Here is a 19,178-nt window from a genome sequence, read left to right on the forward strand (position 1 = left end):
TAATTCCTCATGGTGGTGACCATATCAATTTGGTGGGTGTCCAAGATCCTTTGTCACATGAACACCAAAGACCTAAATTCAATTAAAGCACACAATACATGGCGGCCTAACAACCTAACGGCTGCGAATTAATTTGAATTTTGGTATTTGACTATATATATGAATTTGAATTTTGGTATTTGACTATAGATATGAATTTGAAAAATGAGAAGAAGAATAGCTTTCTTGTCACATCCCAACCCGGGCCCCAATCACATTCCGGGCTTGACTCCACCGTAGCACGATATTATCCGCTTTGGGCCCCGACCACGCCCTCACGATTTTGTTTCTGGGAACTCACAATATTAATCGTTGCATGATAATCCTGTCATTTATACTCTTAATTTTAATAGGGAGAATCAACAAAAAATTCTAAGCATTAACACATAAATAAGAGGTAAGATAGAAGATAAACAATAAAAAGTTGTATACATCAAGATAGATTTTACAAATCTTATAGTTGTCGAATTAATTTGAATTTTGGTATTTGACTATATATATGAATTTGAATTTTGGTATTTGACTATATATATGAATTTGAAAAATGAGAAGAAGAATAGCTTTCCTGTCACATCCCGACCCGGGCCCCAACCACATTTCGGGCTTGACTCCACTGTAGCACGATATTATCAGCTTTGGGTCCCGACCACGCCCTCATGGTTTTGTTTTTGGGAACTCACACGAGAACTTCCCAGTGGGTCACCTATCATGGGATTGCTCTCGCATGAACTTGCTTAACTTCGGAGTTCCGATGGAACCTGAAGCCAGTGAGCTCCCAAAAAGCCTCATGTTAGGTAGAGATGAGAATATACATATAAGGGTTATAGGATCAACTCCCCTGGGCGATGTGGGAAGTTACAATCCACCTCCCTTAGGGGCCCGACGTCCTCGTCGGCACACTTCTGGCCAGGGATTGGCTCTGATACCAAATTATCACATCCCGGTCCGGACCCCCACCACATCCCGGGCTCGACTCCACCGTAGCACGATATTGTCCACTTTGGGACCTGACCATGCTCTTACCGTTTTGTTTCTAGGAACTCACACGAGAACTTTCCAGTGGATCACCCATCATGAGATTGCTCTCGTGCGAACTTGCTTAACTTCGAAGTTCCAATGGAACCCGAAGCTAATGAGCTCTCAAAAGGCCTCGTGCTAGGTAGAGATGGGAATATAAATATAAGGCTTACATGATCCACTCCCCTGGGCGATGTGGGATGTTGCATTTCTAGACTTGGAGTCCTGCTTCTGGGTTGCACTGTGAAAGAGAAAGATCAAAGTAGATTTTTTTTTTAAAAAAATTTATAAGTGAAGGTTTAATGTAGATTTAAAAAAAAAAAAAAATCTATAAGTGAAAGTTTAATGTTAAAGTTGTTTATAGCCATTTAGTACTACGGTCTGGTGATATTCCTCTTTACTTGTAAGTGAGAGGTCTTAGGTTCGAATATCGTGGATGGCGAATTCAATACCAAACTAAGTTGCCATTGTATGGCTTAACCGAACTCCCCCCTCCCCTTAGTGTAAAATATATTTGTTGTACTAAAAAAACAAAAGTTAAGGTTGTTTATCAAATGTCAAAGATTATTAATTTGATGTCATATAAATATAATAATTGTGGTGGGATGTAACCAGACTTGGAAGTTGGCATTTGGAATTAGGGAAGAATATGTTTAAATTTGTTGCTTTGTTGACAAATAAGAGCATAGAGTAAATGAATGAAGCATGATAATTGAAGGAGGGTTGAAAAGAAAAGGTCAGGATAGCCGCCCTAGGCCAATCCTTGTCCCTCCGCCATAGTGTAGTACCGTGAAGGGTAGAGTAACAACAAAAATTTCTTAATTAGTCACTTATTTTAATTGATTCTCATGAAAACTCTCCCATTTTCAATACATTATCATGTATTGAATATGGAATTCTATAACATTTGTAGAGTTTGAATGTTTCCACAGACCCCACATAGATGATAGAGTTATGCAGACTTCTAGTAGAATTGCACTTGTACATTTAGGTGGAATATGTTTAAATTTGTTGCATTGTTGACAAATAAGAGCATGACTGTATGAATGAAGCATGATAATTGGAGGAGGGTTGAAAAGAAAAAGTCAGGATTGGTTAATTAGTCACTTATTTTAATTGATTCTCATGACAATTCTCCCGTTTTCAATACATTATATGGAATTCTACAACATTTGTAGAGTTTGAATGTTTCCACAGACCCCACATAGATGATAGAGTTATGCAGACTTCTAGTAGAATTGCACTTGTACATTTAGGTGGAAGTTTGATCAAGGCATGTAAAATAGACCGGCGTATAAAATAGAGGGAGTCAAACAAAAATTCAAATATCAGTGCCGAAAGCTAACCTCACTTGATAGACTAAAATTTGTTTCCATGTAAGAAGACTTAAAATACAAAGCGCGAATTGACGAAAAGGAAGTTCTGGCTTTATATATAGAGAAGATAAGTAAACACATTCAGGTGGCATTAAGTATCACAATACAAACATAGACAGTCCAATGGCCCTGCAGCTGGAAGAAGAGGAAAACTTCGGCTGTGCCATGCAGCTGGTGTTTTCTTCTGTGCTGTCCATGTCTATGCAATCAGCAATCGAGCTAGGCGTTTTCGACATCATAGTGAAAGCCGGTCCTGGTGCCAATCTGTCTTCATCAGAGATTGCAGCCCATATCGGCAGCGGCACCAGGAATTCTGAGGCACCGATGATGTTGGATCGTATTCTAAGGCTCCTAGCCAGTTACTCTATTCTCAGCTGCTCTGTCGTTGCTAATGAAGATGGGTCTGATTCTCAGAGGCTCTACAGCCTTGGTCCTGTGTCCAACTACTTTGTGACTAATGAAGATGGTGTTTCTTTCGGTCCCATGATGGCATTGATGCAAGACAAGGTCGTCCTAGACTCCTGGTCTGTTTAGTACTACTCTCTTGCCCCTACGAATTAACCATTGTCTTAACCCTTTTCTCTTTTTATTCATCTATATTTTGTTTTTAGAATTATTAGAGATAATTAGAGCAATAGTTTTGAATTTTAGTTCAATTGGAACTTTGGTCTTTAATTAATTATCCCTAAATATTGGTCTCTAAACTTGTTACAATGGAAAACAATAATTTTTTTGAATAACTCCATATGAACTTCGTCCCTATTTGGCCCCTTTAAACTTTTTATTCTAAAAGGAAATTACCAAGAATGTTATTCAAAATGACTATTGCTTCACATTATGGCAAGTTTAGAAAGCAATACTACAAATTTTTTAGTTCATGAACCAAAGCTTAAATTATGCCAAAATTGCACCAATTTTTTCAAATTATTATGAAAAAGAAACCAATATAACTTGAAAATACCTTATCTATTTTGCACGACTCACTATAAACTCATTTGGCAATTTTCATTTGTTTCATTCTGGAATCACTTACAAGTTATTTATTTACAACAAATTAGAAATTGCCACATCAGTCATTGTAGAAAAGAAATTGGTCTCTCTAGCTTTTATTTTCTAATTAGCCTAATTACTAGTAATTATCTTGTTTCAGAAAAAAAAATAGTAATTTATCTTTTTAACTCTAACTTGGGTGATACACATTGACATTGATAGGTCCCAACTGAAAGATGCAGTTGTTGAAGGAGGAATTCCATTTAACAGGGTCTATGGCAAGGGGTGTTTTGAGTACCTAGGTTTAGACCCCAGGTTTAATCAAGTTTTCAACACAGCAATGTTTAACCACACCACTATTGTCACCAACAAGATTCTTCATCTCTACAAGGGTTTTGAGAAAATTACCCAACTTGTTGATGTTGGTGGTGGTTTGGGAGTCACCATTAGTCTAATCACTTCTAAGCATCCCCATATTAAGGGTATCAATTATGACTTGCCTCATGTCATAAAACATGCCGCTTCATATCCTGGTAAAGATTACTTTAGTTAATTTGATTCGTAATAGTTAGTTGGAATGTGATGTTCGCACACTCACCATTTTCCTTTCCCTACACACTTATGTTTTAGCTTTAGGTTGAATAAATCATATAAAGAATCAAAAGACATAAATATAAAAAGATATACAAAAGAAGCAAACGACATGCGGGAATTATTTTTCTTCTTTTTTTATTTATCATGCACAAGCTCTGCAACTTAAAATAGGAATTAATTTATTTTTGCAGGGGTAGAACATGTTGGAGGAGACATGTTTGCAAGTGTTCCATCTGGGGATGCCATTTTGTTGAAGGTTATTTTTCATTTTCCCGAGCATTAATTTGATTTTCCTCTTTAGTTTGAGGTCATACGAACAATGGTTACAATGTATCTTTTGATAAATTTGTAGTGGATACTTCACAATTGGAGTGACCAACACTGCCTAAAGCTGTTGGAAAATTGTTACAATGCTATTCCAGACGATGGAAAAGTGATTATTGTGGAAGCACTTCTTCCAGTGATGCCAGAGACTAGCACCGCCGTGAAGAGCACCTCCCTACTTGATGTGCTTATGCTGAGTCAAAACAGGGGAGGAAAGGAGCGGAGCCGAGAAGAGTTCATGACTTTGGCAACTGGTGCTGGATTTAGTGGCATTAAATATGAATGTTTTTTTTCCAGCTTTTGCGTGATGGAGATGTTTAAGTAAACACCTATGTATGTGAAGATGATCGGCAAAATAGTGTTATGCTTGATTATTATTTCTTTGAGCTATGTCTAGATGTGTGTATAAATAAAAATAACTGCTAGATGTGTGTATAAATAAAAGGGACAATTTGTATCCGGTCCTTAGTTGGTAGAGATCTTTGACTGAAATCCTGTTGTTTTTTATTTTTTGATCAAAGTCTCTATAATTATCCACATCAGCATTTTTACTGTTAATATATTTCCATGTCATCCTTCTTGTTATTTTACTAAAATAGTTAATTATTGTATTTTTTTTTATCCCCACTGTGTTTTTATTTCATGACTTTTACGCCTCTAACGCCTCCAACGCCTCTTTTGCTTGCTGAACTGAATTCACGCATCCGTTGCACCAAATAATGACGCTATTTTCTTCAGTTTCTGATTTTCGTAACTGCAAATTCATCATTATTATCTTTGATATGAATCCTCAAATTCAATTTTCGGCAAGATTTGAGTCAAAATCATATTTTTTCCCGCGAGCATTCGAACGAGCGCAATTTTTTGCAGGGGGACTTACAGACCCAACGACGCTGACGAGCTAAAATTCGAGGTATTGTTCCATTTTTTGAAATTACACCCATACTGATTGATGTTATAATCTTTGTACCATATTTACGAGAACGTAGTATCGTTCACAATTGATTTTGTATATATTAATGATTCTTTTATGATTTTGTTGGTCACGTATTTGGGAACTTCAATGATTTCAGCATGTACCTTATGGTTTTGCAGTGTTTTTTTTGGTGTATACCAAGTGTTTGTCGAAATTTTTGAATGAGAATTTTTGCATATGAAAATTTTCCATGCATAACAAGTGTTTATAAAAATGCTTGAAAAGTTTTTAAGCCCATATTTTGAGAGTTGCAGAACTGTAGGCAAGGATACAAACTAGTTGGCAGGGGGTACAATGCAATATTTGTTTAGTTGGGGGCAGTAGATGGCGTGGATATGTTCTCAATGTTGGGAGTATGAATTTTTTTGTAGTAACATTGACAAGCATGGGTACAAACTAGGTGGCATGAGGTACAATTCAATATTTATAGAGTTGGAGTTAGCATTGTGTGAGGGGCTGTGTACTAACGTTAACAAGCAGGGGTACAAACTAGGTGGTATGGGAGTATGAATTTGTTGTATTGGCATTAACAATGCAGGGGTACAAACTAGGTGGTATGGGGTACAATTTATTAGTTGTAGGGTTGAATTCATTGTTAGCAGGGGTACAAACTAGGTGGCATGGGTACAATTCAATATTTATAGAGTTGCAGCTAGCATTGTATGAGGGGTTACATGAATTCAATTGCATTAGAGTTGCAGCTAGCATTGTATGCAGGGGTACATTCTCAATGTTGGGAGTATAAATTTGTTGTACTGACATTAACAAGCAGGGGTACAAACTAGGTGGTATTGGGTACAATTTATTATTTATAGTGTTGAATTCATTGTTAGTAGGGTACAAACTCAACGATGGGATATGATTGTATGGCCCTTACACCAACCTGAAAATTTTGATAAACGATGGGATTCTGAAGTTATTGTAGGTATATTCTCAATGTATATGGTGTCAGTGCAGGGGTACATTACATTCAAAGTATATGGTGTCAGTGCAGGGGTACATTCTTAATGTTGGGAGTATGAATTTGTTGTACTGACATTAACAAGCAGGGGTACAAATTAGGTGGTATGGGGTACAATTTATTATTTGTAGTGTTGAATTCATTGTTAGCAAGGGTACAACCTAGGTGGCATGGGGAACAATTCAATATGATGAAAAACTTACATTTCAAAGTATAAAAGATATCCACATTGATTGGCCAATGGTGCTTGTCCACAAGTGCCCACAACAAGCTCCAGGATCGTGAGTACATTAACATCTTTTGTCATTCCTGTTAGTTTTCAAAGTATAAAAGATATCCACATTGATTGGCCAATGGTGCTTGTCCACAAGTGCCCACAACAAGCTCCAGGATCGTGAGTACATTAACATCTTTTGTCATTCCTGTTAGTTTGTACTTGGAAAATATTCATATATTAGCATAACACTTTATGAGGATGATGAATATGCAAGCTTGATTGTGGCGTCAAAGATGTGGCCAATAATGGAAAATTTTGAAGAGGATGAACTACTCGAGTATAGAGCAACATGTGTGGGTGCATTTCTGAACGATGAATCTAATTGGTCGCATGCATAGGCCACCAACATGCAGTCATGACCATGGAAGAAAATATCCAAAATATCGGCGAAATATCGCCGATATTTTCGTTTTTTTGAGTTACCGATATTTTAATGAGTATCCAATGATATTTCGTCAAAATATCGTGATATTTATATTAGATATAATATCGCGATATTAGTCCAAAAATTCCTGAAAATTTGGAAAAGTCTCAATTTTGAGCATAGAGGGGTTCGAACCCCTCCCATTTAACTCCTTAAGGCCTTAACCACTATACCACTTATGTTGTTGTGATAATATGCTACAATATTTATATATATGGTTTTGTTTTGAATTCTTTTTACAAGAAACAAATTTGCACATATTCCAAATTTTTTGTGGTATTATATTTTAAATTGTGTCAATTAATTACTTAGTCAATGGCATGTGGTTTTTAATTTTTCTATTTTTTATTTTGTCACTTACATGGTAGGGCTGGAAAAAATTCCGGAAAATCCCAAACCAAACCGAAAAAGTCCCAAACCCAAACCGAAAAATCCCAAACCAAAACCATCCTGAAGTTCGGGAATCCCATCCCGAAAAATACCGAAATTTTCGATATGGGATTGGTTTCCAAATCCCATTTGTTTGGTAATCCCGAAAAATACCGAAGTATTCGGTTTCCTATTGACTTTTGGGTTTTGGTTCTTGAAAACCATTGCCATGGTTGCTAACTACTCTTCAAAATACACTCACTCTACACATAGAGATGATGAAGATAGTGAAAATTTTAAACCTCATAGGAACTCTATGTGGTACTAAGTCACTCATGTATCTTACCATGCAATGTATAAAGTGTAAAATATTGTACTAATTCATTATATATAAATGATTATGGTGTGTTTAGACTTCTTTCATTAATTTCTACATATTTTCTACACTCACAATGTTTGTCAGCTCGTTATATAATCAACTTGATAATGTTAAATCCATCATGCAATGCATTTCCTTCCAATTTTTTGTGATAAACTAATAGATAATTGACTAAATAAACATCATGCAAAGTTTCAATAAAAATTTCCAAGTTTTTCTTACAATTTCCGTGGTTTCCATGTAATTTTTATCGATATCGATATTATCCCGATATTTCCATCGATATTTCCGTGTTTTCGGACTACCGATATTTCCGATATTACCGATATTTTCTTCCTTGGTCATGACTATGAATCTAATTTGATGTTTTTTCTTGTTTGGTAAAAGATATGTACTTTGTGTACTTTATGGGTTTATTTGATTGTTTTTTGCATGAGGACCTATTGAAATTTGAATCCAACTACTGTGATTATATTTAATTAGTTCATGTTCATGAGCAAGCTGCTTTTTTTTTCTTTTTTAATAAACAGAATGAAAATGAGTTATGAGAGATACAAAGCAGGGGTACATTCTTAACGATGGGATTATAAATTTATTTCACTAGTGCATTCACACTTGTTAATGTTAATGTATTCTCATCATCTTGAATTCATTTCACTGCTACATTCTCACCATTTTTAGGTACGTTCTCGACATCTTGAAAACTTTTCTAAACTGGGTAATGTTAATTAATGGTATTAATTTGCACCCACACTAACGAAAAGTGTGAGGGGTAACATGAGGTATCATTCGAGCATTCTGCTAAGTAAATAGCTTGGTAGCTCAACTTCGAAAAAGGGGGATCTAAAGAAAGTGCACCTTCAACAATGGAAGGAAAAGTTCTCTGAACTGAAAAAAATGTAGCTAATGCAAACAATATTGTACCCCATGCTCTGTAGCTCAACTTCTAAATTTCTAAATAAAAACGAACCAAATTTGAATACATAGAATAGAAGCAAAATTGTCACACCAAGCTCAAATTGTGCATAACTTAAATGTAAAAATATTATGCAAAGTCTGAATAACAATGGAAGTAGTAACATAAGCTTATATCAGAACTGAACAAGTCCTCTGATTGTGATGACCCACTTGATGACATCGACCACACTCTAATGGTCTTGCTTCCTCCCCAGCAGATTTGATTCTCTTGATCCTTGGTCTACCAGGTTGCTTCCTTGTTTTAGGAGGTTTCACTATAAATTCTGTATCTTCACTCATATGAGGCTTATCTACTTGAGGAATAGGTTGAATTGGAAATGAATATGAAGACTTGTAGTAATCAGTGCTGAAATACGCCTCAGTGTAATCAAAAGGATTTGCACCATTTTTCAAGATTGCAGTAAGTGCATGTGAGCAAGGGAAGCCTTTTATCTGCCATTGTTGACATGAGCAAATTTGACTTTCTAAGTCAACCATCAACGAAGTATCATCGGTTTGCACTTCGAACACACACTCACTAGACCGTCTAACAAGCCAATGCCTCCCAACCTCAATAGATGCAACCATCTCAGCCTCCATTTCCGGACATAAGAAAGTGGTCCATTTGTTTGCCTCAAGATGTCTTTCAGCATTCATTTCCATCAACTTAATTCTTATACCATCCACCAATTGGTAAATGGGTAAGAGACGTTCGTTACTAATCCATGCATTAAATGATTCTGCAACGTTCGACCACATTTCCCCGTACCTAAAACATCGAAATAATAAAATGAGCAATCTGCATAATTTGGTGATATGACAAGAAAGAGAAATCAGACAGTGTAGAAACAAGTCATCTACATGTTTTATAATAAAATGACACATTCATTAATAAAAACGAAACATGTATTGTGTTTTGGAAGATAGTAAATTAACAAAAACTGTTACCTTTTACCCTTGAAAAATGCATTGCAAAAATTCTCTTTTGGGAGATCCTTCAAAAATTTGCGCATTATATTACCTCCTTCCTTGACCAATGCTGCCATTTTCAATTCATACATCTCGGGGGTGGCAGCATATGCACACTCACTAAACTTTTGAACAATTTTATTTCGAAAAACAGATCCAAGACTAGCAGGATACTTTTCTAATATGTTTAGCTTGATGTGATGCAAACAATATGCATGAGGGGAGTCTGGAAAAGTATTTGTCACAGCCGGAATCAACCCCTTGTGTCGATCAGATATGAAAGTTATGGTGCGTTGTTGTGGCTCCAAAATCTTAGCCAAATTTTTAAGAAACCATGTCCAATTATTTTGGTCCTCACCATCAATTAATGCAAATGCAAGAGGGAAGAATCCTTCAACCAACAAATTAAAACATTCCAAAGTCAGTAGTTAGCATTATATACCAAACTTATGAATAAAAATGTGTCGTAAGCAATGTACATAATCAGGTATACGTATTGAATCTTCAAAATTTTGAAAGATGTTACATAATCAGGTTGAATAGGAAGACTTATTATTAAGCAAATTATTAAAATATAAAAATTAAAGGGATATGTGCATACCTTGATTGCCATTTTTACCAATTGCAGCAAGCAATGTTCCTTTGTATTTGTCTTTCAAGAAAGTACCATCCAAAAACAACATAGGCCTACAAAACTTAAAACCCTCAATAGAACCACCAAATGCAATGAATATCCGCTGGAAATGAAAGGTTTCTTGGTCAAACTCCAATTCGCAATGAGATCCAGGATTTGTTTTTTTGATAGCTTCTACGTACCAAACCATTTGATGATATGACAACGAATCATCACCATGAACTTTAGTTTTTGCAATCTCTTTCCCATACCATGCATTGTAATAGGAAATATCTAAACCGTAGTCTCTCTTAAAATCCATTACGATATCAATTGGTTTGATACGAGGTCTGGTCCGGATCTTTTCAACTATAGTAGAAGCTACAATTTTGGAACTCATCATACCACTTTTTTTCTCACGAATGCGGCATGTGCAAGTGTGTTCGTTATTCAACCTCTTAATATAAAAGAAATTGTTAACATGACATATTGATGCATGCACACGCCACTGACAACCTTCAGAATATTTCTTATTACATACCGCTGTAACTCTTTCCCTGTCGTTCTTCACATACACAAATGTGAATCCCATTTCAACTGCATACTTACAAAGTTTGTCTCTGAATTCTTCCACTCCGCCTTCAAATCCTTGATTTACATGATTAATGTAGGTCTTCCAAGCGTTTGACATATATACCTTGCCTCCCAGTGTTGCATATTTCCCTAAATACTCATTCCCATCGCTGTGAATATTTCCTTCAATTATAAATGTTTGTGAAGCAGGGGTATTTCGGCTGACACGATCATTGTCACGTCACGACTTTTGGTTGATAACTATATCAACACAATAATATTTCTCGTTGACAACCGACATATACAACATTCGCACGTCCATATTAGATTGCAATAGACAAGTAGAATATCCAGGTAAAACATATGTAAGGTCGAATAAACCATGAGTCAAATTACTAAGCCTTGAGCAAACCTCATTGTACACTTCAGAGAATGTAGTGTGGTAAAAAATTGGGATAGATATAGTGGTACCCTGATGAGTGCATCTCCCCACTATAGCACCTTCCATCTGAAAAGATAAAAGAAAGTGAATACAACATTAACCCAAAGCATTCTAGCTTGACATGAAAAGTGCAATACATTTCCAAAAGGAAAACAAGAAAGATGAATTAAACCATGTCCAATTATTATTTGCTGTTTGTACCCCCCCCACCCCAAAAAAAACAAATACGGTATATGTCAAACAGAAAAATAGATGGCAAAAACACTCGGCCTTAGCTGGTTCTCCCTTGACTTATCTGCTCTGTTTTTGTGTTGTACCCCTTCCTATACTTCTACAACTTCAGTAGTTTGCAACACATCAACACATGAACCATTGTTAAAAAAATGTATACACTGCAATTGAATTGTACCCATGCACACCACAATAGAGAAAAAAACTTATTCAATAATTTTTATAAACAGTTTCCATGCATACAAAACTTTCTTATACGAAATTCTCATTCAAACATTTCGACAAACACTTGGTATGCACCAGAAAAATTCTGCAAAACCACAAGATACATGATGAACTCATTGCAGTTCCCCAATACATGCCCAAACATATGCAAAACCAATTGTGAAAACGATACTACACTACTTGTAAATATGGGTACGAAAATTATAACACCAAAAATCCACCATTGTGGACAAATCAGTATAAATGAACTATGGGTGCAAATTCAAAAAATGAAAAAAAAAAAACCTCGAATTTTAGCTCGGAATTGTCGTTGATTCTTCAAATTACTCTGCAAAAAACTGCGCTTGCTCGAACGCTCACGGATAAAGTATGACTTCGATTCAAATCTTGGCCAAACTTGAATTTGAAGCATCATATCAAAGTTAATAATGATGGATTTGAAAAACTTAGTGAGATTATTGTGGAATTTGCAGTTACGAAAATCAAAAAGGGAAGAAATCAAGTGAGCGGGATTAGTTGATGGAATGGATGCATCAATTTAGTTTGGCATAGGAGGTGTTTGAGGCATTAACAGCCGTGGAATAAAAACGCAGCCTCAGATTAAAAAAATGCAATAATTAACTATTTCAATAATAAAAAAAAAAGCTGACATGGAAATATGTTGATAATAAAATGCTGATGTGTACAAACTTCAAGGACCTTGATCAAAAAGTAAAAAATAACAGGATTTTAATCAAAGAATATCAAAAATTAAGGACCGGAGCCTAATTATCCGTAAATAAAAATAACTCTGGCTCATAAGAGCAATTCCACCCCTAAGGACTTTGCGCCAGCACCCAGCGCATTTATCCACTCAAGTGAACAGTAATAGACTGGAGTGAACAGTAATAGGCCAAGGCATCTCCACCCCTAAAAAAATGCGCTGGCACCCAGCGCATTTATTTGGTGTGTTTTTTTTTTTAAGTTTATTTTGGATAAGATTTTTAACCAATTTCAGATAAAATTTCAAATAAACTTAAAAAAAAATACACACTAAAATAAAATTACATACTCATCAAATAAACTATAAAAATGAAATTACATAAACTCATCAAATACACTTTATTCTTCAACCACAAGCTTTTTGGTATTTTTTTTTTCACACAAAAAGTATATGAAAGCTTTGGTAGAAAGTGTAGAAAATATTGAAATGTGGTGTAAGGTGGAAGATGAGAGTTAGGTATTTATAGAAAAAATAAATAAATTTTTTAAAATTTTCTGTATTTTTTAATATTTTTTCTGTATTTTTTAATAAATTTTAATTTAGTTAATTAACGTAGACCGTTGATCTGTGATCGGACGGTCTATTTTAAAAGTAAAATTTAAATTTTTTTTACCGTTGGAAATCCAACGGTCTAGAAAAACTAGCCGTTGGAAATCCAACGGCTATGAGCATGCCACGTCGCTGATGGGATCCGGAACACAAGTGGGCTGACAGCCCCTCTGCAGCCTGTCGGCTACTCGCGCCCAGGCGCGCTTGTTGTGCACGCGCCAGCCAAATAGGCCAGCTTCTTGGTCTATCAAAATTGGGCTGGGCTGTTGCCTGGCATGGGCTGGGTGCCAGGCAACTTTGTGGGCTGGAGCAATTTCACTGAGGGCCAGGCTGTTTTTTGTGCTGGGGGCTGGGCAAAGCAAGTCCCGGTGGACTTGCTCTAATTCGTTAACATGATCAGCAAAATATTTTTCTTATAACTACAAGGAGATATATTATGGCAAAATGTGTACGTATGTATCTGACTAGAGATGAGGCCTTTTGGCGGTAAGAATTGGGTGTTTATGCTCACGAACTTCCCACCTCTGTCGCCGTTTAATGATTTGATAACTCGGCTCCTGCTCTTTGAATCCAAGCAAGCTATGAATCAGGCTGTTGCTTCAACTCCTGCTACTTTCTGGCCGTAATTCTGTTGTTGGTTTGTCTAATGGTGCTTCTGGTTCGGGCTCCTCGCAGTAATGGTGGTGGACGCTCTAATGCTGAGCGATATGGTCAGCGTGGTGATGTGCATCAACGCCCTGGTATCCTTGGACCAACCCTTGTCAACCGTAGAGCTCAGAGTTGGGCCTGCAATCAATTTGGCCACATTGTCGCGTTTCGTCCTCAAGCTACTCGTTCAAATGATGATATTTCTCGTGCTTTTGCTGGTATGCATATTTGCTTCTTCTTCTGATCCATCATGGTAATCGGATACTGGTGCTACACATCATCGGGTATGGTTCTAATGGTGTGACCCTCCCTATTGCGCACACCGGTAATATTTCATTTGAGTCAGGGTCATTCATTTTTCGCTTATCGCAAGTTTTATATGTTCCAACAATTAAGAAAAAATTATTGCCGTATACTTTAAGAAGACATCTAAGCCTCTAAAACATTGATTTCATATCTCATTTGACAAAAATATCCTCTTTTTTTTTTTGGAACTTTAACAAAAAGCTTCCGGTACTGTTTACTTTAACGAAAAATCATATTTTTACACTAAAAAGTCAATCATGGTACTATTCATTTTAGGGGTGGGTTCGGTTTAAATCGGTTCGGTTTTTTGCCAAAACCGAAACCAAACCGAAATGTCGGTTCGGTTCGGTTCAATTTTTTTTCGGTTCGGTTTTTTCCGGTTCGGTTTCGGTTTTTTGTTTTTATTTTTTTTCAAAAAATGAAAAACATTGAAATTTTAAATTTTAACATATCCAACACAATCATAACATAAACATTCTAACTAGAATTAAAGACAATAAAAATAAACATTTAAAGTTGAACTAAAATCATCAATCAAGTCTTTCAAAGGCCAAACTAACAACCTTACAACACAAAAATCACACAAATTACCCAAGTAATCTACCCGAAATAAATGTTTATGGATTATGTTACATGTTATATGAGAGTAGATTTGGAAAAGAAAGCTAGCGCAGAAGTAGACAGTGCTATGGAGATGGATGTAGGTACTTCGGGAAGAGATTTGGTTCCGGAACCTTATATGGGAGAGAAATAATAGGTTAGGGTTTAGAGTTTTTATAGGCCTTTTTTTAATATTTTGAGCTTAAAGTTTGGCAACACATTGGGTTAGCACATTTTAACTTACAAATTGGGTTTAGAAAATAATACCTAAAACAAATAATTAAATAAAAAAATTAATTTAATTAATTCGGTTCGGTTCGGTTTGGTTCGATTTCTAGATCACTAAAACCGAACCGAACCAAAAGAATTCGGTTCGGTTCGGTTTTTTCGGTTTCGGTTCGGTTTGGTTTTCGGTTTTTTTCGGTTTTCGGTTTTTTGAACCCACCCCTAATTCACTTTACCCTTTATTTTGTTCTTATCGTTAAAACTCAAAGTTTTCAAATCATTTTCATTAGTTTTTTTTTTTTTTTTCATCATCTGTGTTATACTTTAGTGATTAGGGCTTTGTTCTGCAATGGACGTGAGAGTATCCTTAAGAGCTTGGAGAAAACCAATCTTAGAATACATGTAGATAAATAGTTGGGTGTATTTAGAAACTAACTAGAATTTGTACCCGCGCGTTGGTACGGGATTGAAAACTATATGAAAGATTATGCAATTTCAATCTTCATAAACAATGTTTGAGTCAAAAATTGAGTTACCAATACCAATGCAAATTATACACAACCTCATCATGGATGAAACAAATTTAAATATCTAAAGAGAAACCTATTTCATCTATTAAAAATATTACGAAGTTCTTTGGATACGAAAAAACCCAAATTGCTTCTTGTCCAAAAACATTAATGGGAAATGTTGTTTATAGCAACGTTAAAAGTTGTCCTCTGCTATGTTGGTCATTAAGGAAGCATCCCAAGCAAGGGAAAAAAAATTGAAATAAATTTATAGGCAGTAGAATCATATCATGAACAAAATAAAGATAATGTGTGTTTACCTAGTGTTTTTGTGTGCAGAAAGAAGTCTGATTTTGCACGAAATGGATATGACCTTCTCTGGCATTTCTATAGAACGTGATCAAAGTTTTGTGCATTTCCAACTTGCCTTGCAACCAAGTTTCTACAAAAATAGATCAAATTCCAGAAAGTAATTAGACCAAGGCATAAGAGATTATAAGAAAAAGTATAGAAAATATAAACCACATATACCACTTATTATACTACTTTGTATTCCGAATACACCTAAAAATATATCACTTTCTAGTGAATGGTTCGGTTCCAATTAATTCCACTTTAGTTTCTTTCAAACCCTTCAACTTATCCTTGACTTTTTTTTTAACGGCATCATAATTAAGAGTTAGCTAATAATAAATATACAAATATGTTAACCTTTAGTTGACCCTCGACATGTGCTCGGAAGAGAGCTCTTCCAACATCCTAAAATCATGTCGAGTTAAAAAAGAGCAAGAAAAAACTAATGTAAGAGCTCTGTAAAATTGAGGCAGAGCATATTACCTTATAGGGCCTCTTTAAAATCAAGTGGACCAAATTCTATTGCCATCATCATCCAATTTGTCAACCATCTGAAAAATGAAGAGAGAGTATCTACATAACTAAAATCTGAAAAGTAATAGCAAAAAATGAGTCGGTTGTTTAAAACAACGATCTAGCTAAGACAACATCTATACATGCATATAATTCACAACTTCTAAGACAGAATAGTGTAATAAGGAATTTCCACCAAGTTCCTTTTTAGAGATCCACCAGTCCCTCTCAAAAATCCCACTTCAATGAAAAGGAAGTTAGACCACACTATAAAATGCATTACTCCAGCTTTTTTCAAAAATGATATTCTAAGAAGCTAAATGCTTGAAGAACCTAAGAAGATAATATATAAATTAATACTAAATTGTAATATTAAATCTACATATACTAAAGTAAAGTTATCGTAAATGCACAAAAATAAATCCAAACAAAAACTTGAAACTAAAAACCAAATAGTTATCAAATAGCACCTAAAGGAATACACATTTTGGATTTATTAAATGGAGTTTTTCAAGACCTTCAACTAAGTGAAACTAATATACAAATACTAAAGAATAATATCGCATAGCTTTACCTCAATCTTCTCAAAATTGATCATGACACCCCCTTTTGTACCACATGGAATATCCCTTGCCTACAATGTTGCTAACAGAAGCTTTCAAAACTATAATGAATGGAAGGACAGAATCCTCAATCTTCCAAACATGGATTACCAAAGTTACCTGATCAGTCTGCAGGGTAACTTGAACGGGTTCAAAATGGGTGACCAGAGGCAGATTGAGATGAAAACCTGAAATTTGAAATAATGAGAAGCAGACAAATTTAAGGCCCTATGCAAGCAACTTCTCAATGCACATCACCTGGATCTGTAATTGTCTTTAAAAGAGCGCTTCCTCTCCAATATACCCCAACATGACCTTCTGGGATTGATATCAGTCCTTGGTTGATACCCAGGTTCTGGTTCACAACTAAATTTATTAATATTCACGTAATCATGAGACGCGATTAGATTATTAGGTTCACAACTAAATTAAAAAAACATTCACATAACCATGAGACATCATTCCAACTCATTTCATAAACCCAAAAGAAAATCTAAAATGAAACTATGATTTCCACCACAAAGAAGTTGGAATTCTCTACTGTCACCACCCTGTTTTCTCTGCCCAAAAATTGGAAGAATCCAATATTGGACCCATATTCTCACACTAAATAGCAAAAAAAAAAAAAAAAAAAAAAAAATCTAAAGTTTTAAGAAATTGGGAGCCAAAATTCCATAATTAACCAAAACAAAGAAAAATATCTAAAACCCAGATTTGAAAACATAGAAAAAAACATATATGCCACTCGCCATTTCAGTGGCTTCTGGTTCTGTAACTGTAAGGTTATTTATTTGACTGCTGCAGGGTATACGAAACCAAGCGTAAAATAAATGGAGCATGTTCAGAAAATATCCCAGATGAAAACCCAAAAAATCAGAAGAAAGAAGACCAAAAACAAAATTACACGTTCCTTATAAATTTCTTTTTGAGGTTTTATCAGAAATTTGTAAATCAAAATTAAATTCCAATCCAAACTCAAATTGCAAAACAATCAGAGCATACAAATTTAATAACCCAAAAGGTTAATGAAACGAAAGCTATACTTGAGTACCTCACTCAAAGTTTCAGTTGGGTGTGCAGCATATGCTTCCCTGTAAGAAACAGCTTTCCGCAGGCGCTTCCCACGACCAAGAGCTACTTCTTCCTCACTTTGATATTTCTCCCATCTACAAATCCAACAAAATGCAAGTAAGTCCTTAATAAATCAAGAAAATGGGAGATGGAAAGCACTTGGTACACAGGAAACGTCATCATAAACATAAAAGAATTCAACCTTCTCTCGAAATCCAGACGCCAATTTCATTGGTTCCCCCGATTTCCAGAAACCAATCTGAAGCACGCAGCAATCCTAGTAAAGAAAAGGAGAGAGAGAGAGAGAGAGAGAAGGAGAAGCAGGGGTTTTTTTTTTTTTTTTTGGATGAGAGAAAGCGGAAAACAGCAGAAGAGTCGAGAAGTGGAAGTCGAAGCAGCGATGATGGACGCGTGGGATAGGATGGCAAACCCGTCTTTTTGCTGTGTAAAATGGAAAAAAGGGCTAATATCAAAGGAATTGGATGGCATTTTCATCCTTACACTGTTAATGAACAGTGTTTTTTGTTGAATTTTAAAGAAAAGGAGAGAGATAGAGAAGGAGAAGCAGGGGTTTTTTTTTTTTTTTTTGGATGAGAGAAAGCGGAAAAACACACACATTACTGCCTAAATAGTAATTGCATATTAGAATAAACACCTTATTTAATAATAAAATTTCATGTGGCTGTACTTAATATTATGTGAGGTGCCAATATAAACTTTATTAACCAAAAAAATAAAAACACACACACATTACTATTGATGAGTATTTGGAAGCTTGGATTATGTTTTCATTTTTCATTTTTTATTTTTTTCGTCTGAAAAGCTAAATGCATTAATCCGATAGTAGGGTACATGCCAACTCAAAGGAAGGCAAAATAACTCAAATACATTGGGAAACAAATACATAAAAGCTTAGCCCAAATAAATAAACTAAAACGGGAACCCAAATCCTTAAGTTTCGACCTTAGAAAGAAGCGTCCGCCACCGTCATCGCCACGAAAGTCTTGCCAGCAGCTACTAAACTAGCAGCACTAGAGAAAACGACCAAGTGGTGAAAATGAACAAGACATCGCAGCACAAAAGTACCAAACCCACACCAAGAAGCACACCACATCCATATTTCTTCACTAAAGATGCAGAACCAAAAGATAGTTACCAGATCCAAATTCCATTCACGAATCCCAGCAAATATGTACAAACACAGTAACACATGGATAGTTTGTGAGGCTAAGGGGGTATGTAAAATACCCTTACTTTGGTTGAAGTCGCAGTACGCTTGGCCTCGATGGAAATTCGGCAAGC

At 35.6% G+C, this 19,178-nt stretch overlaps 2 protein-coding genes and 1 long non-coding RNA gene across 3 annotated transcripts; 1 reads left to right on the top strand and 2 right to left on the bottom strand.

Annotated features, from left to right (window-relative positions):
• The first annotated feature begins 2,463 nt into the window (after positions 1-2,463).
• Positions 2,464-4,898, top strand: LOC103416926 (caffeic acid 3-O-methyltransferase 1-like). Its single transcript, XM_008355131.4, has 4 exons — positions 2,464-2,956; positions 3,645-3,955; positions 4,208-4,272; positions 4,369-4,898. Exons 1-4 carry the CDS (start codon positions 2,556-2,558, stop codon positions 4,663-4,665), a joined length of 1,074 nt encoding a protein of 357 aa, XP_008353353.2. The 5' UTR covers positions 2,464-2,555; the 3' UTR covers positions 4,666-4,898.
• A 3,761-nt stretch (positions 4,899-8,659) lies between these two features.
• On the bottom strand, positions 8,660-12,355 carry LOC103403603 (protein FAR1-RELATED SEQUENCE 6-like). The gene is made up of 4 exons (XM_008342451.4): positions 12,022-12,355; positions 10,254-11,346; positions 9,632-10,043; positions 8,660-9,452 (listed from the first exon to the last, which is right to left on the bottom strand). Exons 2-4 carry the CDS (start codon positions 10,954-10,956, stop codon positions 8,813-8,815), a joined length of 1,755 nt encoding a protein of 584 aa, XP_008340673.3. The 5' UTR covers positions 10,957-11,346; positions 12,022-12,355; the 3' UTR covers positions 8,660-8,812.
• A 1,079-nt stretch (positions 12,356-13,434) lies between these two features.
• Positions 13,435-18,187, bottom strand: LOC139192337 (uncharacterized). Its single transcript, XR_011576425.1, has 8 exons — positions 18,079-18,187; positions 17,857-17,971; positions 17,064-17,160; positions 16,926-16,993; positions 16,778-16,837; positions 16,174-16,241; positions 15,657-15,778; positions 13,435-14,006 (listed from the first exon to the last, which is right to left on the bottom strand). It is a non-coding gene; the product is annotated as an uncharacterized lncRNA (long non-coding RNA).
• Between the last annotated feature and the right edge of the window lie 991 nt (positions 18,188-19,178).

The sequence above is a fragment of the Malus domestica genome, chromosome 15 (assembly GCF_042453785.1).
Source record: "Malus domestica chromosome 15, GDT2T_hap1".
NCBI classification, from domain to species: domain Eukaryota; kingdom Viridiplantae; phylum Streptophyta; class Magnoliopsida; order Rosales; family Rosaceae; genus Malus; species Malus domestica.